At 46.4% G+C, this 24,597-nt stretch overlaps 2 protein-coding genes across 3 annotated transcripts; one reads left to right on the forward strand and one right to left on the reverse strand.

Annotated features, from left to right (window-relative positions):
- Nucleotides 1–5,052: 5,052 nt before the first annotated feature.
- LOC120668527 lies at nucleotides 5,053–7,064 on the reverse strand. 2 transcript variants are annotated; one of them, XM_039948267.1, is made up of 2 exons: nucleotides 6,532–7,064; nucleotides 5,053–5,525 (listed from the first exon to the last, which is right to left on the reverse strand). In XM_039948267.1, the coding sequence occupies exons 1-2, from the start codon at nucleotides 6,940–6,942 to the stop codon at nucleotides 5,421–5,423; spliced, it is 516 nt and encodes a 171-aa protein (XP_039804201.1). In that variant the 5' UTR covers nucleotides 6,943–7,064; the 3' UTR covers nucleotides 5,053–5,420. The 2 variants fall into 2 exon arrangements, with proteins under 2 accessions (XP_039804201.1, XP_039804200.1); XM_039948266.1 differs by having other exon boundaries at nucleotides 5,053–5,528.
- Nucleotides 7,065–22,588: 15,524 nt separating this feature from the next.
- On the forward strand, nucleotides 22,589–24,386 carry LOC120671147 (protein ALTERED XYLOGLUCAN 4-like). Its single transcript, XM_039951406.1, has 2 exons — nucleotides 22,589–23,000; nucleotides 23,237–24,386. The coding sequence occupies exons 1-2, from the start codon at nucleotides 22,718–22,720 to the stop codon at nucleotides 24,328–24,330; spliced, it is 1,377 nt and encodes a 458-aa protein (XP_039807340.1). The 5' UTR covers nucleotides 22,589–22,717; the 3' UTR covers nucleotides 24,331–24,386.
- Nucleotides 24,387–24,597: the final 211 nt, after the last annotated feature.

Raw genomic sequence — 24,597 nt, forward strand, 5'->3', positions numbered from 1 at the left:
ATCCGGCCATCAATCCAACGACTTGAATTATAATAGCCATCGAATCTGTTATCTTTCTAATAAATTACCCACCTCTGCCATTATGAAAATAGAATAAAGTAACCCCAAATATATATCTAAATTTCCCACCACCTCTGCCATTATAAAAAAAATCTAAAAGAGCCCTCTAATCTTTGTGTAAATTACACACCTATGCCATTATAAAAAATAATATAAATACCCTAAATTTCCATATAAATTATTCAATTATGTCATTATTATTACAAATTAAATTATTCCTAAATTTGAATCTAAACTATATAATTATAATAATATATTAAAGTGCACCAATATAAAATTATAAATTACTATTTCTATCATTATTAATATATTATTTATATAAAAATACTACCCACGATATATGTCACCATATATTCATGTATAATGGAAGAAATAAGAATACCAATTCACAAACAAATAGTTCAACTAAATATATATTGAATATGTGATGTAAAATGAAATCAATTGTAACTAGATAATGATAAATATATATTTTAGAGTATGTGTTAGAACATTTAATAGATGAAAAGGGCATGAACCTCATTCTTATATTAATTATAATTAGCACGTGCGGGAGCACGGGTTGATAGACTAGTTATCTCATAATTTGGATTATATGTCAGGGGTGGGCATTTTTGTTAGATAATAGGACATATCCAATGGCTTCATTGTCAATAATTATTATAGTCTATCAAATTGATTCATATTTTATCATACTCTAAGATTTATCTATTTTTTACGCAAGTCATGATGATTAGTGTATTATGGAGTCTCTAATTAAGTAGATACAAACTACTTTATAAGAAAAGGCTGCTCATATCATTTTCCAAATCTCAAATTCAATGCACACACAGTAATTTGTGACAAGTTTTAGTTGTTGAGTGGGCGTTACTAATTTGTGACTAGAGGGAGTAGTCCTTGAGACGTTATAATTACTGGAGACTATGAAAAATGCCTAGTGGTAGCACGTTGGTTCCATTGTCTGGTCAGTGTAAATAGAACTTTAAATTGTTGAGTAGCTTCTCCAACCAAAGGAAGTTTCATCTGAATAAAAGGAATAAGCTTTAGTAGATTGTTAGTATTCGTAAAAAACTATAACTATTCCTTGCTTGGAGATCATGAACAATGCCAGGTAGCAGTCAGTTGACTGAAATTCCTAGAGACAACAGGGAAATGCTTGATTGTTAATTAGTTCATGGCAAGAGGCCGTATATATTACCAGATATATCAATCTTTTATGTAAAGAAGAAGGGGCACGACTATCCCCATTTATTTGCCGACCAGCTCGATGTGCATTGCGAAGCGGCTGCCAGCTTCACATCTATCTATTATCTTATTATTTGGCCAACAAACGGAACCTCCATATTCGCTCTTAAGGCCTAGAAATTCACACATTAATCAGAAAAAATAGAAAAATAAAAATTACCCACCACTGCTATTATATTATAATAAAAATTAGCATAAAATACCCCTGTGCCTAATTAAAAATCACCCACCAATGCCATTATAAAAAATAAATATAAAATACTATTTAGCTATGTATCAGTTACAAACATATATTATTTATAAAAACTAAAGCTAACAATAATCAATCAAAATAAAACGAATATAAGAATAATTATATGCATAATATTACTAAATTTAACAAATCAAATTTTTATTATAGGTATATCATATTTGAATTGTTTTAACCAATAATAAAACATAATTTACGATAATGAACATGGTGGTATGTGGTAAAAAATAGTATAATCTTTAAGTAAGGATACAACGACATATAAATTTTTGAATTTTCAATACCAGCCGCGCAAATGCGCAGGCTATATGCCTAGTTTTATAAAAATTATATGAAATATTTGAACGATAAAATGCCCCCCTGCCCCCACACAAAATAAATTTCCACCCGTGCCACAATTTGTTTTTTTTTTGCGAAGCCCGTGCCACAATTTGGATTATATTTCCACCGACTCTCTGCCAGAGCCCGTGGACGTGTGGCCAGGGTTTTTTATCCCGACCGGTTAACCCAAACCGCCGGCCACCGGTTCCGGTTTACCGGACCGGTTGGACCGGTAATCGGTGGAAACCGGTTGAATTCAAATCCAAATTCAAATAAATTCAAAAACTCCCGTGCAATTGGTTCCGACCGGTTTACCGGCCGGTTTTACCGGTTTACCGGCCGGTTTTACCGGTTTACCGGTCGGTTTGACCGGTTTGAATTCGAATCCAAATTCAAAAGCTCCCGTGCAACCGGTTTACCGGCCGGTTTGACCGGTTTACCGACCGGTTTTACCGGTTTACCGGCCGGTTTGACCGGTTTGCCTGGTGGGCCTTAATGGGCCGGCCCATTTTTTTCTTTTTCTTTTTTGATTTAACTTCAACTCCCCGCAAACTATACTAAATGAACGAATTTTTGAGAAAATTTGACACCATTAGATTCGTTGCACCTTGAAGTATTTTTAGGAATTTTTTGAGATTTTTTCCATTTTTTGGAATTCAAATTTAAAATTTGAATTTGGGCCGGTTTCTAACCGGCCGGAACCGGAACCGGTCCGGGCCGGTAAGACCGGTAACCGCGGTAACCGGACCGGTTCCGACCGGTTTTTTTAACCCTGCGTGGGGCCAATCCTCTGTTAAGGTCTGACATACGCTAACCTTTTCTAGCTGCGGTGCTCAAATAAGCTTTAGGTGCTGGCAGAGCACCGGTGAATATTTTACTCCAACTTATTGCACCATCCTCACCTCATTCTCTCTCATCTTAGCACTATCCGAAAACGCACGCTGGAACTGCTCTTAAACATTCCCTAATATCTATTTGCCAAGTTTTTCAATACACTAAGACAATTATGTCTGTGCGTTGCTATGAATAAAGTTGGTAAAATATCAGATACGTATAGTTGTCTGTACGTTAATTTATATAAATATACTTGATCGATTCGTGAACCGGTATCAATGATACAAGACGGAACGACTAAAAAAATTAGTTATTAGAAACCTTATTTGCTTTAAAAATAGATATCGGTTTAAAAGGTAGGTGGTGCTTATATGTATTCCTAGGATGATTTGCCTAGTTTTTCAATACATTTATAAAAGGTAGGGAGTGCTTATGTGTGTTACTAGGGTGGATATTCATAGAGGTCCATGTGTGCGTGTACATAAAGCTGCGGAGGAAAAAGAATAACCTTCCAATGAAATAAGAGTGAAGAAGATGCGTCCTACTCGCACCAATCCCTATCCAAAAACTATACTTGTGCGTACGTAGATACCACATCCACACTGCGGATGATTCTCTTGTGCTGTACTACGCTCTCACTAAATGTAGGTGCGAGTGTTGTTAGCCCACACGTATCTTCAGAAGAACAATTTTTTTTGATCAATTCAGAAGAACAATTTTACCGCACTGCAAACTACTTTCCCACACTGGCTTTTTCGTCGATCGCCATCCTGCATGCCGACTTACCTCCTTTTCGAGCGCTGCCTGCTGCCACCCCGATATCATCCACTCCAATCACAAAACGCAGATGGAAAAGAGGGAGATAAAGACGAAATCCAACATCCCAACTCCCAATGCTCTCGATGGTGAGCTCCTGCTCCTGCGCTGTCAAGCGGTTCCTTTCGGCCAAAGTCACATCTCGGCTGTGTTAAGTTCTGCGAAAAATTCTCAAAATTTTTCACTGATGCACATCACATTTTACATGGAGTATTAAATATGGTTAAAAAATATAACTAATTATACATTTTGGTTGTAAATAACGAGACAAATCTTTTAAGACTAATTACTCTATAGTTGAACAATAATTATCAAATAAAGCCGAAATGTGTTACAGCAAATTTTTCGCAAACGAGCCGAGGCCGCGCTGCATCATCACTACTGCAGGATCCTCGTCGCTGGGACTCGTCAGAAAGGCTGCAATCATGCATGGCGATGCCATGCAGGGAGGATTTCAGTGATGATTCAGGAAGCACACATGCTGCATCACTGGACTAGCGGGGCACCGCAGGTCACGCCACGCGCGGCCAGGGGCAGGAGGACGCGGTGGTGGTCTTGTGGATGGGCGCGGCCGGCGGCCGGCAGGCCGTTGCGTGCGCACTAGCTGCTGGCCTGGCTGCGTGCTCGACCGGCCGCCTGCGGTGTCTGTAGAAAGGAGCCCAAACGCAGTAGCAGTGCCGAAAGGTAGGAGAAGCAGCTCGATCTCGGTGCGCTGCTAACGTGCCGGCTGCTGAGTGCACGTATCCCCTGCGGCCGTCAGAAAAGCGGGCGCCTACCAAAGCGGCTTTGCCTTGGTCAATGCGGCGAGCACTAGCACTAGCACTAAGTAGCAGCAACCCTCGCTCCGCTCGCCTGCCTTTGTGTGCCTCGCTGCACATCAAAAGGAGCAACAACATTGGAGATCGTTTCTGTCTTCTGCACATCGTGCAATCTGAATTCTGAAGTCAGGAATATTGGTCAGTCTTCCCAGTTTGTACTTCTGAACCTTATTGCTTTCATTAGAAGCAGAGTTACACTCTTTAAAAAAAAAGGAATATTGGTCACAGATGGTATCTTGCAGCCGTCAGTATACTAGCTAGCTACATGCAATCTTGCATCAGCAGCTCAAGGCAGGTCAAAATTCAGGGCTTGGTGTTACTGTCCCGCAGGATATATCTTTGCAGGCTGTACAAACATGGCCTGATGCTATTGTACCACCCCCTGATCTCTGCAATCCTTTTCCAACAACTGTGACAATCATTTCAAGTGCTACCCACCTTGCGTTCATTGCAGAAGTGCTCCGGTTCAGGTGTGTGGGCACCTGATCTAATCTAATCCGGAGGCCTTTATTTAGCCCTCGTCCTATCATTAGCCAACCCCTAATATGCGCGCCAACGCCGAATCTGCGTGCGCGGCTCGCCTCCAACGCATAAAGTGTGCGTGGATTCCAGCTCCCGCCGCATCACCGGCAGCCGCCGGCGGGCTTATCATTGCCAATCCGGCGCCATGAACGCAGCCACCACGCGCAACCACCAAGATCCTCGATCGAAAGCTACACACCTGCAAAGGGATGTACTCCACTTTGCGCCATGTCTGAATATAACAGTACAGCACTACTGTTCTTTTTTTTTCCTTTTCCCTTTCGACATTTTCAGAGTGTGTCCCAACTCCCAACACCGATCTTACACTCGCTAAAACGACCTGAGCAAGATCTTCAACTACTTTTTTTATCTTACAAGGGCTCGATGCTAACTAGGAGCCCCTTTTCCCAACAAGTGTTGGTTCGCTTTGTACTGACGAGGGTCGGAGTCTGACGAACCAACCGGTTGTCGCATCGCACGGTTCCTCTGCAGATTGCAGGAAGGCTGAAGACTGACGAACAGCAAGTGCTCACCGGCTACGGATTTTTGTCACATCAGCTGCTGACTTCGGCAATGCTGTGCAGAGACGGGCGCCAATGGCGATGCCTGGCGCCGGGGTGCGCCGCTGAGCTCGGATTGCTCCGGTGGCCGTCCCTGCCCTGCTGCGACAGTTGCAGTTAGATTAGATGGGCGGCACTAGAGTAATACATACTACTAGAAGACAATTTTTCTTGCAGAGCTAGTTTAAGGATCAATTGACGCCTGACAGAAGTAAAAAACATGTACGCTAAAAAAATCCATTTTTCCTGTCTATTAGTGCAAATTAGCTATGTACTAGTGTCTAGTGGTTTCTTAGCCTTTCTGCTAGCATCATGCATCCATGTTCCATGCATATTCTTCGATCACCTCAGCTGACCCACTGATTGGATTGCAGAATGTCAAACTTGTAGGGTGTTTTTTTTTTAGATTAGCATGCAGCTGAAAATTTTGGGTGCATCCCATCCCCTACCATTTCCATGTGATGTGAGGAGAGCAGGATGTGACAAAAGGTGTTATTATGGTATTATCTAGTTTAGGTTCAGAATAACTTGCCCAATACTTATATTCAGCCATGATATCATGGTTCGAGCAAATTATTGGACTTATTCCTTGTATCATGATCATCGAATTCTCTATGCTGATATCATGTGTAATCAAATCGGTTGGTTGGGTAGGTGTTAGTGGCACATAAAAGGTATAGAATTAGAATTAGGAGAGTGGGCAGCTAAATATAGAAGTATCAGCTGGAATAATAAGCTACCTAAGCCAAGTTACCTAGACAGCCATAGGTATTTATCTGCACTTATCTTTCCGAAAGGCTATTACCTACTCTCATTTATCAGTCAAAGAAAACATAACTTCGTGTCGGAAAGAAAAAAAAGATTCTAGTGCTCTTGTGACGCAATTACTAGAATTACAAACAATTCTGTTGGAGAATGTTTTGGGTATGCAAGAATTATCAGGCTGAACTCTGAAGAACACATGCCTCGGTGCATAAAGGATAGTATCCAAATCAATCCATGGATGTGTTAATGCTGAGCTAATCCGATTATGGCAAAAAACAGAACTGGATGCAGAAGGAAACAGAGCAGAGCACCAATGGATGGTGATAACAGGGCAGGGCACCTGATCAAGGCCGCTATCCACCAGCTGCGGCGAGTCCTCACCGGCGCCGGGGCTCCCTCCGGCGTGCTTGAGCTGTGGCAGCACGAGCTGCTGCTGTTGCGCCGCCCTCCGTGTCTTCTCCTCCTTCTTGGCCTGCAGCGCCCTGGTGACCTCGGCGACGGTGATGAGGCGGTAGGCCTGGCCGAGCGCCAGCGTGTCCCGGGGCTTGAGCAGCTTCACCCGCGTCACCCGCGCCGCGCCGCGCCGCTCCCCGCCCTCCTCCCCCGGCCGGTGCGTGACGAGCGCGACGTAGTGGCCCGGGTTGGCGCGCATGACCTCGGCGGCGCTGGTGGCCCAGTAGAGGCGCTCGACGCGGCCGCCCGGGTGCTGCAGCACCACCGTCGCCGCCTCCGCCGCCTGACAGTTGCCCATCGTACGTTCAGTTTCCTCCTCGGCCTCCGCCCTTGTCGTGATCGGAGGCAGGCAGGCAGGCAGGGGCGCGGGGTCAGAGTTGGTGGCGGGCTGGCGGCGAGAGGTGCCGTATGATTTATGAAGCGGCGGTGCGCGGTGGAGGGGGGGGGGGGGGGGGGGGGGGGGGGGGGGGGTAGGATTAACGGCCGAGGTGGCGCTGCACGGACGGATCGGGATCGGGATCGGGCGGCATAAATCGCCTGGCCGGGCTCGCCCGCCCGCTCTGCTCTGCCCTGCCGTGGAGGCGTGGGCGCGCTGGCATTGGCCCGCCGCGGCGTGCGGCCTGGTGTGCACGCGGTGCCGCGCGGTGGCACGTCTACGCCGCTGCGGTAACGGCAGGGCTACGACTGACTCACCACCACCGGAGTTGTGCTCTGAAATCTGCGCCGCATCGGAGGCTGGGTTCCAGAGCTGGGCACGCCGTGCTAGAAATCCTCTGCTTTTGAAAGCGAAGGACGACCCCGAGCGAGAGGTCGCAAGCCGCGACCAGATTTCACAAACAGGAAGCAGACCTTGCAATAAGCCATTGCTGCCAGCTCCGGGAGACGGAACGATGATTGCACGATTGATACGTGGTTAGGCGGCATCTGAATTGACCGCGAGCTTGCTACTCTACTGGACTTTAGTTGGTTATTTGGTTGACTTGACTCCGTAGTAGAGAATGTTTTTTTATATATCATGATGCCGGTCAATACGATTTTTTCTTCCTCTACTCTATTTTGAAGGATTGTTCAACAAGTGACTTAAGGGGATCTTTGCATAAAGAACTGGGGATCCTTCCTGGGAGATGGTCGAATACCTTACCAACAACGGCAACTATCGTACCCATGAAGCAAAACATGTCAACTAGGTATATTATATAAAAAGAAAGAAAACCTAAAGAGTAAAATGCATCCGTGGTCCCTAAATTTATTTCAAAGTGTCATCTAGATCCTCCAACTCGAAAATATATTTTCAGATCCTCAAACTTGTCTCTGCATGTCATTAGGGTCCCAAAACTCTCACTATGCATATTGAAATCCCTAAACTTATCACAGGGTGACATCCGGGTCCCTAAACTCTTAAAACATATATTTCTAGTTTTTAAAGTTGTAATGGTGAACGTGATGAGTTTGCAGATATGATAATGTATTTTATGAGTTTAAGGACCTAAATGACATCTTAGAATAAGTTTATGAACATGAAAATGTATTTTGAGAGTTTAGGGATCTGGGTGATACATTAGGACAAGATTGAGGGTCTGAAAATGCATTTTGAGAGTTCGAGGACTTAGATGACACCTCAGAATAAGTTTATGGACCGCACATGTATTTTACTCTTTAGAGTTAGCCTTTTCTGAGTTTTCAGTTCAATCCTTTTGCAGTGTTGTCCGATCAATTTCATTCCGTATCGAACATCAGTTCTATCTTTCGTTAGCAATTATAATGGGCATTGTCCGGCATCTATTCAGATTTCGTGTTTCAAGGAGGAGATTTTGAAGTTGCGCTCCGACATAGAAGTTGGGAAGACAAGGTAAAATGCTACGCACGCACTCCCAACTTCTGCTTACTACTTATGGACAGTATTTGCTTTAATTTTTAGAGCATTAACATAATTTCTATTTTCTAGTTTATTGTTTCTGCCATTTGGCATTTGCTTCTGGTTGAAATTTGGTTTGTAATTTCCTATTCTTTTTTTACTAATATTGTGGAAGTCACTATCCTGTTAAATATCTAAAAGTGAACTATCCTTTTAATTATCTAAAAGTGAACTATCATGTTAATTATCTAAGAGTAAGTAAATTTATCATGACAGAGAAGCCGAGCCCCCCTCCCCCCTCTCTCCCTTAGCCCCGAAACCTAGGTTGTCTCCTCTGCCCGTTTGTGGTCCCCGGCGGCCGCTGGGGTCCAAATTCATAGGCTCCTTCGCCAGATCCGAGCCTCCCTTAGCCGGATCTGGGTCGGCACGGCGTCCCTCCACCTAGCCACTCTAGGGCCACCCTCCCCTTCGCCGGTGGCGCCGGTGCGGCGCTCCCCTCTTCACCGGCGGTTGGGTGCCATGGCCCTGGTGCCCGCTCGGCGGCGCCTCCCCGCTGCTGGTGCCCCGAGGGCGCCGGGGGCACCTCTAGACGTTTTGTAACTGGTGCCGGTGCTCGGGTACCGCCCATTGCCGGTATGGCCTCAACATGGTTCGTCGTGGTGGCCCCCATTCCATGGGTGGTCTACGTCGTCCATGGCCGCCACCCGTTGGTCTACCGATGTTCACTGTGGATCTATTTCGCCTCATCCGGAAAGGAACATCTTGTGTCCGTGCTTCATGCCCTCTTCTTCGTCGTTGACTACTCTATTGTGTTGTGGTAGGTTTCAATTTTAGCGGATGCTTTGCCGCCGCTATAGTGCAAGTTCAGGATGTCATGTGAACCTGAAGTTGCGGCTGATCAAGTTCACTTCCATTCATCTTTATGCTTGAATTCAAAATCCTTTTCCCCAAATTTATTTGAAATCTACTGCACCATGCATTACCCTAACTGATTTCCAGTAGAAATATGTAGTTAATTTACAAAGTTCGAAGAGAATTTAACAGAATCGGACATCTAATTTTCTCATGTTTGTATACAGCCAGTGGAAATATGTCAAGGATACAATTTGATTATCGAACAAGGTACCAGTAGTTTCCTCAAAGAAAAAACAAGGTACTAGTAGCAATATATGTTTGTGGAAATGGCCACAGATATATATATCTCATAGTAGATGATGTGCATATACAAGCATGAGATACTTGATTCTTCGATATAGCCAATCTAATAGCCAGCCTATTATTTGAATATTTACTTATGATGGTTTTATGTGACATGGCACTACTATACAGATAATAGCTGGCTGAATTTAAGAGAAACAAGATTCTTCTGTGTAGAGAAGTCAAACAAATTAATTCTCAAGAATTGACCGAAGACAATCATTCTCTACGGCTGTCAGCTGGAGGCAAGTAAGGAACACCTTAATTAATAACATGCTTCCTGTTCTTGAATTTTTATAAACATGTGCTGTTCTCATTTTCATTTTATGCTACATCTTAATAGATAGCAGATATTGAAAGTTCTCAAGTTTAACATGCTGAATCTTTCTTGTTACCTGATCAAGCTGAACATGCTGTTTCACATGTTCATCACAAATACTATTCTCTCCCTATTCATGAGCTCCCAATGCAATGTGAGGGTCTACGAGGACGCCACGGACGCCGTCCCCAACCGCGACAAGCTCACCGTCTACGACGTCTACGTTGCGCGGGCCGCCGCACTGTTCGGTGCTCTCAGGATGAGGGAGGTGTACCAGCACACGATTAGCGGTGGCGGCCTGCTGGACGAGGACGTGAGGATGATGTCCGTCAGGTTCGCCGACCTAGAGACCGGGCTCGAGGAAGTCAAATGAGCCCGGGCGCTGTACGTGTACGCGGCAGGCTTCAGTGATCCCGGCGCTCACCCTGAGTTCTGGAGGCGGTGGAACGAGTTCGAGGTTGCTCACGACGACGAGAGCACGTTTAGGGAGATGCTCAGGCTGAAAAGAACGATGGCGGCGGCGGGCCACGCCAGCGTTTAGGCAACCGTGAATAGCACAATGAAGAAGAGGCCGTGCACCGGTCAACATGTTGAGGACTGCAGGACACTCCAGCAAGAGTATAAGAGAATGTGTGTCGTTGTTGCACTTTGAACGAATTCAGTGTATAATTTTTTTCCATTTTCTTTGTAGTTTGTACAAGCTCATTGTCCACCTGTCATCTGCAACTGGTGTAGATGGGCACGGTTGGCATCAGCAACTGGTGTAGACGGGCACAATTGGCTATATCACATTGCATATGTAATTTTTGACACTGAGAATAAGAACAACTGGAAATGGTTCATGGAAGAGCTGCACAAAGCCGTTGGAGATGTTCCAAACCTGGTTATGTCTACGGATGCCAGTAAAGGTTTAGAGAAGGCAGTAGGAGTTGTATTACCAAATGCTGAATATAGGGAGTGCATAAGACACCTGTACTAGAATTTTATGAAGCACTATATTGGTGATGTCTTCACTGATCACTTGTATCCAACTGCTAGGAGCTACACTAATGGAATGTTCCAGTGGCACATGAAGAAAATATTTGAGTTTGCACCTAACATAGTTAAGTATCTTGAGACCCACCACAGTAGGATATGGTATAGACGTGGTGTAACACCCAGATATTTTTCCTTCTTGTGGGACCCGGCTGTCATTTCCTCCTTTCTCCTCCTCACGTCGACCAGAGACGAGCGGAGCTCGTCCGCTCGCTCCGCCGTCGCCCCCTTCCTTTGATCCCCCTCCTTCGGCCCCCGTTCGTCGATTCCTTCCACGAGCACCTTCCTTCCCTTGTCCTCCACCTCCCCCACACCTTCCCAAGCCTCACTCGAGCCTTCCCCGGCCGGAATCGGCCCTCCATCGCCGGCCGCCATGGGAGAACCGCCGGAGCTCCGTCCCTTCGCGTCGATCCGCTTCTACGGTCATCCTCCGCCCAAATCGACCGCACAAATGGATTCGTGGTGAGCTCCTCCACCTTCCCCACCCCTTTCCCCGGCCTTTTCTCCGTTGCTCCGTGCGCCGCACGCGCCGCCGTTCACCACGAGCACGTAAGGTTGGCTGCTGTTTAGGTATACCCGGAGACTCCGGGTATAAGCCCGGATACTCCGGATTTGGAACACTTCGGGGAAAACTCCGGGTATAAGCCTAGATACTCCGGACTTGGGAGTCCGGACACTCCGGATATTCCGGATATATATCCGGTGTTGCACTATATTGAGTATGTTCATCACTAGGATGTACTTATGGTCTACTTTAGTTAATTCATTTTGCTAGTAGCAAAGTTAAAGGGTGAGGGCCCTTTTGTTCATTTGACGTAAACTTGTAGATTGCCTAACAAATCAAGGAAAAATCCTAAAAATACAAAACTAGCTTTGTTAGATTGGTTACATCTATATCGACATGAAAAAAATTGTTTATTCTTGTGAATTGTCCTCTACATGGGAAAATTGTTTATTCTTGTGAATTGTTCTTTTTGACCCTTGTTAGAAGTTAAATGGTGTTTAGACTTATTTAAGTTGTTTATGCCAATCTATTAGTCTGAAAATTGTAAAATTTAGGCAGTAGTTTGATTTAGGCATGTGTAGTCTACCGTAAAAGTTTCATGTTTAGAAAACATAATTTGAGGTGTTAGTTGATTCATCCATGTGTTAGTATATTTAGAAGTTAAGGGATAGTTTACAATTAAGAAGAGTCATGTTAAATTAAATTAGAAAACTATACCAGTGTTTTAGGACTTGACGGGAGTTTAATTTTCGGCCGGATGATCTGACCGGTCGGGGAACCGGTCTGACCGGTAGTATAGCCAGTATTAGTATAGGACCGGTCTGACCGGTCTGGGACACCGGTCTGGCCGGTAGTAGTAGTCTAGAAACTCCGGGCATATATTCGGAGTCTCCGAATGCATAGGTTGTAGTGTTTTAATTGTTGAGTTGTTTAATAATAATTAATTTCTTATATAAAAGTAATGTTTAATATGAATTGTTCCTAAACTAGCTTTGTTTCCAAATCAACTAAGAGATCTTTTAAAATAATCTTTTAGGGTTGATTAACTATTTTAGCTTCCTATGTATATATAAATCATATACTGCAACCTCGATCCTCACCATGCAGCACCATATTTCTTGTGCATTAATTGGCATTCCATATGCATTTATATAGTAACCGTGGTGAGAACATCGTCCACGAATGGATCGTGAAGCCTAGGATCGGCGAAGCAGGATTGAGAAGGAATTCGTGAAGACCCGGCCCAAGGCCCAGTTGAGCCTAGTCCTGAGCAGCAGCAGCCCGAAGGCAAGCCCCAGTGCACAACCTATTAATATAAATTATGAAACCTATATATATATATCTATTACTTGTGCATTACGTATAGGAATTGGTTGAAACCCTAATTGCATGATCCCTAGGTTTTCTTGAGTTTATACTAGTATGTTAGGACGATAGTAATACTATGCTTAAGAGTTCTCGGTAGAAGTCGAGTGACTTCTTGTCACTCGCGAGATATAGGATGTTTAGAAGTCGAGTAATTTCCGGTTACTCGCGAGATATGAGATTTATTTATATTTCGACACATGAGTTGTTGAAATGGATATAGAATACATGGAAATTTGAGACCGGACATGAATTGATGATGATGTATAGGCATGGCAGTAGGATAGGGTTCCTGGGTGTCTTAGTCCCGTCTGAGTCGGTTAAGGACTGTACCATTGTTGGCCCTGCTGATCATGTTTGAACTGTACTAACCGCATGCCGGGAGTAGGAGGTAGTCGAAACCGGTAAGCCTAGTACTGCCTCGCTTCGAAAGTATAGAATTTCATCACCACCCCTTAGGGCGAGTCGAGTAGTCGCGGAGAAACGGGATGCATTTGTTTACTTTTGGTGGTCTCTCGTTGAGCTGGGCTGACTATATGTAGGTGGGGCGGTTCTGTAGTTTGAGGTGGGAAGGGGAAGGGTTGGTGCGTGTGGTCCGACGAGGCATACGCGTGCCGTGTTGGTTAGGTCTACCTTGCAAGGTTAAATCGAATCGATTCGCCGTCAGTCGCTCTCGGATATGAGCACCTTGATCACTGCGTCGCATTGTAGTATTATGATGGGAGGTCTTTTATGCCTGAAAAAAGAAACTAGTGCTTTCAAGAAGAGAATAGTGGACATTAGCTAATAAATATGCTTGCCAAAAAAAGGGTTGGCCTTAGCCAGGTCCTTCCTTATATGTCAATGTCTATCATGTTTTTGTTGGCATCAAAGCACTGTTCCAGAAGCCCATAACTTGCCCTGAATGGTTTGACCTTTGTTTTCAGCTGCTAGTAGCTTGTATCTATACCAATTTTGTTGTTGGCCACCTGAATACAGTCCCTTTTTACAGGCATCCATGCTGAATTTGGCATGTGTCCAACCTATTATTCAGAGAAGCCACTTCTGAATATGGTGCCCAGAAGGTTGATCTTTTTTCCGAAAAGAAAATCTAGTGACTTCTCTATTGTTCCTCATCATGAAAGTAACCTTTCACTACACTGAACTGAATGTGGATTGTATAACTTTGATGCCCTGCACTATCTCTAGTCAGTATATATTCCAGCATAGAGTACTAAATTGAATGGTTTGCTTACAACTGACATGTTAACTGCTTGGTTAACTTTTAAATTTGTATTTATTATTTAATTATACTTATAGTTTCTTATCTTTTCTCGTGTTTATGGTGTTTAGGATCAAGGATAAAAAAGGTGGGATGCAGGCCCTGGTGGGATGAAGTCAGAGTTGAAGTAGATCGTCAGATTTATTTGCATATTTGCAGGCGTCAAGGCCAAGCTCCCAAAGCAGAAGCTGCAACATGTATTCTTATATGAAGAAGAATTGCCACAACTAATTTGTCACCTATCTATTTTTTTGGTTTTTGTTGTTAAGCTCCAATTTGAAGCAATGTCGTTTGATCAGAATTGTTGGCCATATAGCCTTTATTATTGAAGCAACTCCTTGTTTAATTTATTATGTAAAGTTGATCTGACTCTTGCATGCTCAGTTTGTCTGGATCTCGATGTTGTACTGGTCTCCAGGTGCGCGTATGATATGGACGTTGTGTGCTACAGTGCAGCACCAGCCATGTGCAGGGTCGGGTTCACTAATCCTAGCCAAAAACTGAACACAAGGTTTCAAAAGAGTGATTAAGAGGACAAAAAGGATTAATTGCCCATAGGGTTTGGGTGACATGGTAGGGATTCACCCATTCCATCCCTGGATTAAATCCTCTTGGGTATTGAAACCCTGTGAGCCGAACAAAGCGGGCTTTAGTGTAGAATTCTCAGGTATGTTACCTAGATTAAATCATTTTGATTTGACTGGCAGCAAAATTCTTATGAAATAAAACCATCCTCGAGGTATCCATGTTGACCGCTTAGTCATACTCATACACAATCACATGAACAAGCATATTCAGAGTATTTTCACATTGTTCAAAGCCTCCGCACCAACTCTTCCACAATATTAGCTCCTGCATCCAACACACATCATTTAACTTCCCATCAGGGAGAAGAAAATCATTCAAGTTTACAGCAGTTCAACACATTTGTAAGTGTATTCTAAATGCGCCTGCTAAACAGGTTCACAGCATTGGGTGTAAACCCAGGGCCAAGCACGGTAGAAGCATTAGTTATTTCTCCCGTGCCAAAAGGTAATGATGTGCCCGCTCCCCGCTCCTCCGAGCTGAAGCTCTGTAGAACATCCACCGAAGCTTGCCGGTTCTTGCACATGGACAACGACAACTTTGCTTTATTCTCCAGATTCACCAAGATCACTCTCAGTTGAGCCTACTCCAAGTTGTACAGAGCTCATATCGCTCCAGACCTCCCCCTGAAAACACAATGCATTTCTTAGCGTCCATAATCCCCACATAATGGCAAAGCTACAGAGATTCAACATGACATGCTTTTTCCTACTAATCCAGAATCTAGCAATAGATTCAAAACAAGAGTTCGGGTTCAAACACATGGAGTCAACACAAAAATTACAGACTTCCTTCGCACAACACAATCAGAAAATAAATGCATAATTGTCTCATTTTCACAGCAGAACAAGCAAGTTTTGTCTGTAACATCTCTTCTTTTTGTTCAGGTTATCCCTATTAAAAAACATTTTATCATATTCAAAATATTCAATTTTGAAACTATCTTTCTGCTTTTAGAAAAAATTCACTCATCCCATGTTTCAACAATTTATACCCTTATTTTGTGGCATAGAACCTTTTTTCCCTTCCTAATAAATAAGATATTTATGCAAATAAAGTTTGCAAGTGGAACTAAAAGTGATTTTGCATAAGCTTCAACATCACCAAATATGGAAGACTTTATGCACATGGTAATTATAGAGATAATTGGTCAAAGGAGCAAAGTTGCATTATCTATGATTTTGATCCAGAGAGAATGGATTTAAGATTGAGAAACTTACCTGTGGGGTGAATTAGATGAAGAGTCCACAGTTTCGCCGAACTCATCTGCATCAGAACTGAAATGAAAATGTTCAACATAATAAGCATCTAAAAAAAGGCATACAAGGAATAACTATACCATGATTGATAAGTCCACATTCTAAGGCAAATAACTATTTTACATCAGTATAACATTTTTATCCTTTTGGATTAAGAATGTGCACAATGGAGCAGACCATACCTGCGAATACCTTATTCTAAACTTGAAACCATTCTCCAACAAACATGGCATGTGTGTTTCCCTAACAACCAACGGACGGTACACTGCATATAAAAAAATATGATCGCAGGGGAGCCGTTTGCAAAAATATTTTGTGTTAAAGTTATTATGCAAACTCTGCATGAAGTAACATTCTACTCTTTTCCAAAGAATATAATTAGCTATCGCAACAAAAAGTCTCTTGATAATCTTAGCTGCTTCGAGATCATCACCTATGCAGACAACAGCTCCCCTCATGAGGTTAGGGCATGTGTCTTTCCCTAACAACCAACGGACGATACACTACATATAAAAAATATGATCGCAGAGGAGCCGTATGGAACAATCTTTTGTGTTAAACTTATTATGCAAACTTTGTATGAAATAACATCCTACTCTTTTCCAAAGAATACAATTTAGCTATCGCAACAAAAAGTCTATTGATAATCTTAGTCGCTTTGAGATCATCACCTATGCAGACAACAACATCCCTCATGAGGTCTTCTTCTGGATTTTAAAGAAGAAGCTGGATTTTAGATGGAGGTAAGAGATCCAGATACTTATTGTGGACTTATAGTATTTGAACGTGATGACGACGAATACTGGGAGACTCTAAACGAGGAGGAGGAAGAGACTAGAGACGGTAAGATAGAGTCTAGTCTTTGTTATGAAGATGAGGAGCTGAAAGGGTATGGGGCGAACAATGATGGAGCATTGACGATCCATAAATAACAAAGGTCACATGATGGGGGTTTGGAGATCAGAAGTACTTGACCTCAGGTATGTCGATGAATCACTAGCTGAAGTTATTTTACCATCATACAAAGAAACATCGAGAGGGAAGATACCAAGAAGAGTGAAGAAGAAAGAGAAGAAGATACAAAGAAGCATCAATTCAGCAGGGAAGGTCCAACGGAAGGTTAAGGAGTATGAGCCAAAGGAAGATTGGATCATGTTTCTAGGACAACAGAAGAAGAAGGCTCGGAATGTCAGAGCGCAAAAGATTCAAGGGTAGTGACACGCAATGGTTTGGCCGCCAGAGACAAGTATGCATTGAGGGGTAGTGTTGAAAATAGCAATGCATACTTGTGAGAAACTTATAGAAAAATAGAGAGTATGCATGAACCATGGTTGCCATGCTTTATGGTACAATGTGGAATAACCTAGAAACTAGATATTTGTATGGTTAGATCAGCATGAGGAAAGTTCTAGAGTTGGATATTTTGTAGAAGTGGGTAGAAGATGGACACATAGCAAAACCATATGAGGAAAATTCCAGGGAGTTGACAACTTTAGTCTTTCTCACCTTATCAACAAAAGCTTTTGAACCTTGTGATTCTGAAATTTCAATGTGACATGCCAAGGTGAACATCAAACTGTCTAAGAAAGAACTTAGAAGTGCAGAAATTGATGAACGTATTTTGATTACTAGTTATCCATGTGAAGGCAAGTGAACAACATGTGTACCCAGTTTTATAGAATGAACAACATGTCAATTCAAATAGTTGGGCTATTCAACACTATACAAGTTGATTAAATCCATTTTCAGGTAATGCGGATTGAAAATGGAAAATATCTTGATTATCCATCTTGGTGATTTTGGTAGAGAAAAGCAAACTTGGTGACCAGGCAGTGCGAAGTATTGGAAACACAAACATTACATAGTTGCAGAATGGTATGCCGATAGATACATCATATGATCCACTCTTGGATCCAGAGTTCTGTAACCGTGAAGCACATTTACATGGCATATTTACCACTCTTGGGAGAATTTCTAAAAGAGATAGATCATGCAATGTAGTTGACATTTGAAGTGTATGTAATTGCTAAACACAAGTAGTCGAGACATATGCCAAGTCAGTGCATTACTACATTATATATGAAACTCCAACAGGAATCAGCAGCATCAATCACATGATGTTATCTGAATTGCAACCAGCCAACCATGCACACAGAATGAAACAAGCAAATGAAATGTAGCAGGGTATGTACTCTTACCGGCCGGAACCGCGGGTGGCAGGACCCAAGCGAGGAGGTTGGGGCCTTTGGGCTCCAGCCTTGCGTTGTTCACCAGACCATAATAGGCATCGTGGTGCATGACCCGGCGCGCGGGCACATTGACGCTGAAGATGTGCAGCTTCAGGGTGAAGTAGACCAAGTCGAGGTCCGACAGGCACAGGGCACACGACGGCTAGAGCGGGGACAAGCCGCGGCAACCCGGCTTCCCTTTAGCTTCATTCCAGATCTCCTCGAAGCTCACCGTGTACTTCTCGACCCACTGCCACCCCTCCGGACTGACGACTCGCGTCCACAAGGACACTGTCACTGCCTCACTGTAGTCCTAGTCGTTGGCGTCGCTGTCGTCGCCGCTCTAATAGATGATCTCCACGTACCCCAGTTGGCCTTGGCTCACCGTGACGCAGCGCTAGCCGAACATGAGCAGCGTTGCCTGGTCGAGAGAACTGCCACCCTGGGGCGGTGGAAGACCAATGCCTGCTCGGGGTCAGAGAGATCGCGGCTGAGGATCCCCCACCTGAGGTCGAACAACTAGAGCGTGCTGTTGATGGAGACCGGGGCGCGCGCCCAACCGCGGGCCTGCAGATCCTCCACAGGCAAGGGGGGAAGGGGCATTCTATGTGTTCCCAGGACCACAAATCAACGTCGCCGCGCCTGAGGCAAAACCCACACAACATTGTAACGAACATGGCACCATTTATGCCATTTCGAGTGATTTTGGTGATCGAATGACAACACAACACTTGGACTAATATGATTGTTAAGATGATCATTCTCAGGCTTTTAGGTTCAAGTGATGACAAAGAGAAAGAGAAAATAGGCGTAGCAAGGCCCGAAGGGCAGCCCCTACGGGGGTTCCGCTACCCGGTTAGCGGACGGGGGTCGAGGGGGAGCCGCCCCTCGCGGGTCTCAGGGCAGCGCCCTGAAAGCTCTTCGATTCAGGAGCACCGGAAGAACCGACGCCATGGGCATCGGAGCATCCGATGGTAGTCGGAAGAACCGACGCCATGGTACTTTGGTGCAGAAGCCAAGTCAGCCTATAGGCACCGGTTGAACCGACGGTCTAAAATAGGGCATCGGTGCAATGGCCGTCCTTTGTACCAGAGACGATGTCAAGTGCCCAGAAGAAGTTTCTTCAGCACCGGTTCAACCGACGGTGCATCGGTGCATACCACCGGTGTAATGACGTCAGCGTCCAGGAGAAGATTCCTTCAGCACCGGTTGAACCGGTGAGGCATCGGTGCAAAGCATCGGTTCAACCGGTGGTCTCTGCGTCAGCCATCAGGAGTCCAACGGCTACTTCGTGTTATGAGTGACCGGATGAACCGACGCTACCCTGCCAAGAGGCATCGGTTCTTCCGGTGGTACGCAGATTTTCAGCTAACCGTTGGAGCAACGGCTACAAGACTTGGTGGCCTATATATACGCCTCACCCCGGCCATTTGAAGATTGCTGGAGTTGCTGGACATCCCACACACACCCAAGAACATCTCCAAGCCATACAAAAGCATCAAGATCATATCCTTAGCCCTTAGCACACTTTGAGAGTGTTGTGTAAAGGATTAGCTCTTAGTGAGTGAGTTTGCAAGGCTTAGAGCCTTTGTGCTGTGGTTCATTAGTGAACCAAAACAAGAGCTTGGTGCGCCGGCACCTTGGAGCGTGGAGCTCGCCGGCAACGTCATCGACCCTCCGACTTGGTGTGGAGCGGCGACGACACCTTTGTGCGGGGGACGTGGAGACCCCCATCCTTTGTGGAGAAGCTCCTTAGTGGAACCCGGGGCCAAGGTGACCGTGATTGTGTTCACGGAAGAGACTTGGTGGCCGAGTAGCAATACTCTAAGTGAGTGCTACAACAACGTGGATGTAGGTGTGCCTTTGTAGCTAACCGAACCACGGGATAAACACCCGCGTCAAGAGTTTGCTATCTCCTATCCCGCTCTTTAAGCTTCCGCATTTCATTCTAGTAATTTGTATGCCTTTACTTTCATAGAATAGTTTCTTGATAGGAAAGGCTATAGGTTGCTAAACTCTTTTGGGATAGGGGTTTTACACTAGAACAACCTAGTTGCACCTCTAGATAGCTTGTTTTAGTTTAAGCTTTGTGCAAACTAGTTGGAGCCATAGGTCTAAGTTTTTATTAGTGCCTAATTCACCCCCTCCCCCTCTTAGGCTAGAGCACCCGATCACTTTCAAACATCCAGGCGTGGCACGACAGGGCGAGGATCTTGCACGCGGACCTCGCGAGGCAAGCCGCGACCTACGCCGAGGCCACCAGGGCCGTCGACCCCGTGAAGGCAATGGGGAAGACGCACACACTCTGGCTCGCGTTCGCCAAGATGTACGAGGGTTGTGGCCTGCTCTACAGCACCCAGGAGGTCCTCTGACGCTCCACGCAGGCAAACTTCAAGTCGGCTCATCCGGCAAGTGACATCGGTGCCGCCATCGACCTAGGTCTGGCGGGTACGGGCCGCCGCCGCCCTGACCGAGCTGCACGGGTCCCCCAGGCTGTGGTGCCTCTACGCTGACCTGATGGAGGCGCGCGGCGCGCTGGAGCCCGCCTGCACCGTGCACAAGAGGATCCACGGTCTAGGGCTTGCCACGCCTCCGCTGGTGCTCCGCCACGCCGCGCTCCTGCTGGAGCACCACCGGTTCGAGGACACGTTCCGGGTGTACCCGAGGGGCGCCGCGTCCTTCAAGCACCCGCACGCCGAGCCGATATGGGCGGCGTACCTTGCCTCGTCCGTTCGGAGGTACGGGGTGAGCGCGCCGGAGAGGGTGAGGGACCTGTTCGAGGACGCCGTCCGACGGGCCCCGCCGTCGATGAGGAAGGCCGTGTTCCTCCGGTACACCAAGTTAGAGGAGGACCTCGGCCTCGCCGCGCGTGCCATGAGGGTCTAACGAGGCCGCCGCGGGCGCCGTGCCCAGCCGCGACAAGCTCGTCGTCTACGACGTCTACGTCGCGCAGGCCGCCGCGCTGTTCGGCGCTCTCAGGACGAGGGAGGTGTACCACCATGCAATCAGCGGTGGCAGCCTGCCAGACGAGGACGCGAGGATGCGAGGACGATGTGCGTCAGGTTCGCCGATCTGGAGACCGGGCTCGGGGAAGTCGAACATGCCCGGGCGCTGTACGTGTACGCGGCAGGCTTTAGTGATCCCGACGCTCACCCTGAGTTCTGGAGGCGGTGGAACGAGTTCAAGGTTGCTCACGGCGACGAGAGCATGTTTAGGGAGATGCTCAGGCTAAAAAAAATGATGGCGGCGGCGGGCCACGCCAGCGTTCAGGCGACCGAGATCGGCACGATGAAGAAGAGGACGTGCACCGACCAACATGTTGAGGATTGCGGGACAATGCAGCATGAGTGCAAGAGAATGCGTGTCAGTGTTGCACTTTGAATGAATTCAGCATGTATTTTTTTTCCTTTTTCTTTGTAGTTTGCACAAGCTCATTGTTCACTTGTTATGTATGTTTTTATTGTGTTGATGTGGTGAAACCATTTCTCTAAGATGCATCGTTTCTCCAAGAGTCCATACTTGAGCCTATGTTCTTCAATGGCTTGAGTCTCTATATATACTTAAAGTCTAAATGAAAAGCTAACTAAGTAGGATTGTTGGGATAACAATGGAGTGTTGTACCTCCCTAGCACCTGAATTCTGGAGCATTCCATGTGTGGTGTGATTTGTACTCGGAGGTTGCTTCTTGATCAGTGAGGGGGTTTCACAGGACGGCTTGCATGTGTCGGTGTTTTTGTAAATTTGCAATTACAAAATACAAATATTTTTTTTCAAAAATTTGTAAAATATGAACATAATAAATACACTATATAATTTTAAAATAGGTATTTTGATATTTTGAATTATGGAGCATCTCATGTGGTGTGATTTGTACTCGGAGGCTGCTTCTTCATCGGTGAGTGGGCTTCGCATGTGTCATTTGTTTTTGTAAAAATGTATATTACGAAATATATATAAAAGTTTAAAATATTTTTTAGAATACGAAACATACGGAATGCATATACAATTTTAGAAATGGGTCTTTTGATATTTTTGTTAGGGAAATATGAAATACATATAAGAACTAAAGAAAACTTGTCAGCAAATAGAACTTCTGGCCCTTCCGTTCACCTGTGGCTAGCCGATCTTTCGGCCCACTAAATGTTCCTGTGAGTTTTGCAACGAGAAGAAGGGAATTCACAAAGGGCTCACGGCCCACTTGAGTTTTCAACCAGTTAGATCCAACTAGAAGTTCATTCAAGAAAAAGCCAGCTAAACCCTCTCAAAAAGAAAAAAGCCAGCTAAACTGAAAAAAAGGAGCTAAACTACACGACCATGGTCCACCCGTCGTGAAAGAAAATATATTTTATTCCCACCCTGCCCCTCTCCCTCCCCCTCTCCTCGATCTCCCACTTCCGACCTCCCTCTCTGCTCGTGCCATGGTTTCCTCTTCCTGAAGGGGAAGCACGGCCACATCTCGCAGCCATGGTCACCAACTTCCTGCACAAGTATCAGTTTCAGAATCACCAGCTCGCACTCCCCAAGAAGCAGTTCGTCACCTACGCCGTCTACGCGCTCATCGCCGTCGCCTTCCTCCACTTCCTGCTCTTCTACCCTGCGCCCGCATCTGAGAAGCCAGTGGTGGCGGCGCGAGTACAGGAGGAGGAGGTCGCAGCAGCTGTCTCAGCTCGGGTTAATGCGCGCGAGCAGCTGCTTCCTCCTCCTCCCCCTCCTCGCCGACGAGATGTAGCGTTGGGGAATCCACAAGGTAGAGCATTGGGATTTCCTGTTGATTTTGCAATGTTTGGTGGGAACTTGTTCCTGGGAAGATTTTGCAGCCAGTCAAGTTTGCGCATAAGCAATTTTCGGTTTTTGTATGGATGATGCTAGGTCTAGATTTAGTGTGAATTTCTTGATTTTGGGCATCTGATTTCTGAAATTTCTTCAATTTTTAGTAACCAGGGCATTCTTGTTAGCTAATCCTGGGTTCTTGCAATGCCTCAGCTATGGAAGAAGTAGCTGTGCCGCCGCCGCCGTGCGACTACTCCGACGGTGAGTGGGTGCCGGACGCGCGCCCGCCGCTCTACAACGGCACGAGCTGTGGCACTATCAAGGACGGCCAAAACTGCATGGCGCACGGCCGGCCCGACACCGGCTACCACTACTGGCGGTGGCGGCCGCGGCAGTGCGACCTGCCGGCCTTCTCCCCGGAGGCGTTCCTCCGCTGGCTCCACAACAAGCACCTGGCCTTCGTGGGCGACTCCCTGGCGCGGAACCAGGCGGAGTCGCTGCTGTGCCTCCTCGCGTCGCGCTCCCCGACGGAGCTCGTGCACCGGGACGGCGAGGAGAACCGGTTCCGGCGGTTCGCGTTCCGGGAGTTCAACGCCACGGTGTCCGTCCTCTGGTCGCCGTTCCTGGTGAAGGCCACCGAGAAGGCGGAGCGCGCCGGGGTGCGCCACAACCACGTGTTCCTGGACGCGTTCGACGAGCGGTGGATGTCGCAGCTGGGCGCGGTGGACGCGGCGGTCCTCTCCGTGGGCCACTGGTTCCTGCTCCCCGGCGTGTACCACGACGGCGGCCGGGTGGTCGCGTGCCACGACTGCGCGGACCTGAACCACACCGAGACCGACTTCTTCGGCGCGTTCAGGGACGCCGTCCACCGGACGCTCGCCGAGGTCGCCAGGCGGCACGGCGGCGGCGGCGGCGCGGGCGAGGAGAAGGTGGTGGCGCTGACCACGTTCTCGCCGGCGCACTTCGAGGGGGACTGGGACAAGTCCGGCGCGTGCCCGAAGAAGCGGCCGTACAGACCCGGCGAGAAGGGGCTCGGGTACACGGAGGCGGAGATGCGGAGGACCGTGGTGGAGGCGGTGCGCGCCGCCGCCGGGTCCGTGTCCGGGCTGCGGTTCGCGGCGCTGGACGTGACGGCGCTGGCCAACCTGCGGCCGGACGGGCATCCGGGGCCGTACATGCGCAAGGACCCGTTCGGCGGCGGCGGCGGCGAGACGGGCGACGGGAGGGTGCCGAACGACTGCGTGCACTGGTGCATGCCCGGGCCGGTGGACACGTTCAACGAGATCCTGCTCCAGACCCTCCGGTGACCGCGCCGGGGCGAGACATCCTCAAGACGGCAGACATGTCCTCTGCTGGTTCCTTCGGGCCCTGTTTGGTTTTACCTATCATACCATGGCCGTGTTTGGTTACCGCCGAAAATTTTTCGGCATGTTTTTCGAGAGGAGAATTTTGTATGTATAGAGTACTAAATGAAGTCTATTTGTAAAATCTTTTCAGGGAAAGGTGTAATTTTTCGTGATGAATCTAATGATGGTAATTAATTAATGATTTGCTACAGTGATGCTACATTAACT

This window comes from Panicum virgatum, chromosome 4N (assembly GCF_016808335.1).
Source record: "Panicum virgatum strain AP13 chromosome 4N, P.virgatum_v5, whole genome shotgun sequence".
NCBI lineage: Eukaryota > Viridiplantae > Streptophyta > Magnoliopsida > Poales > Poaceae > Panicum > Panicum virgatum.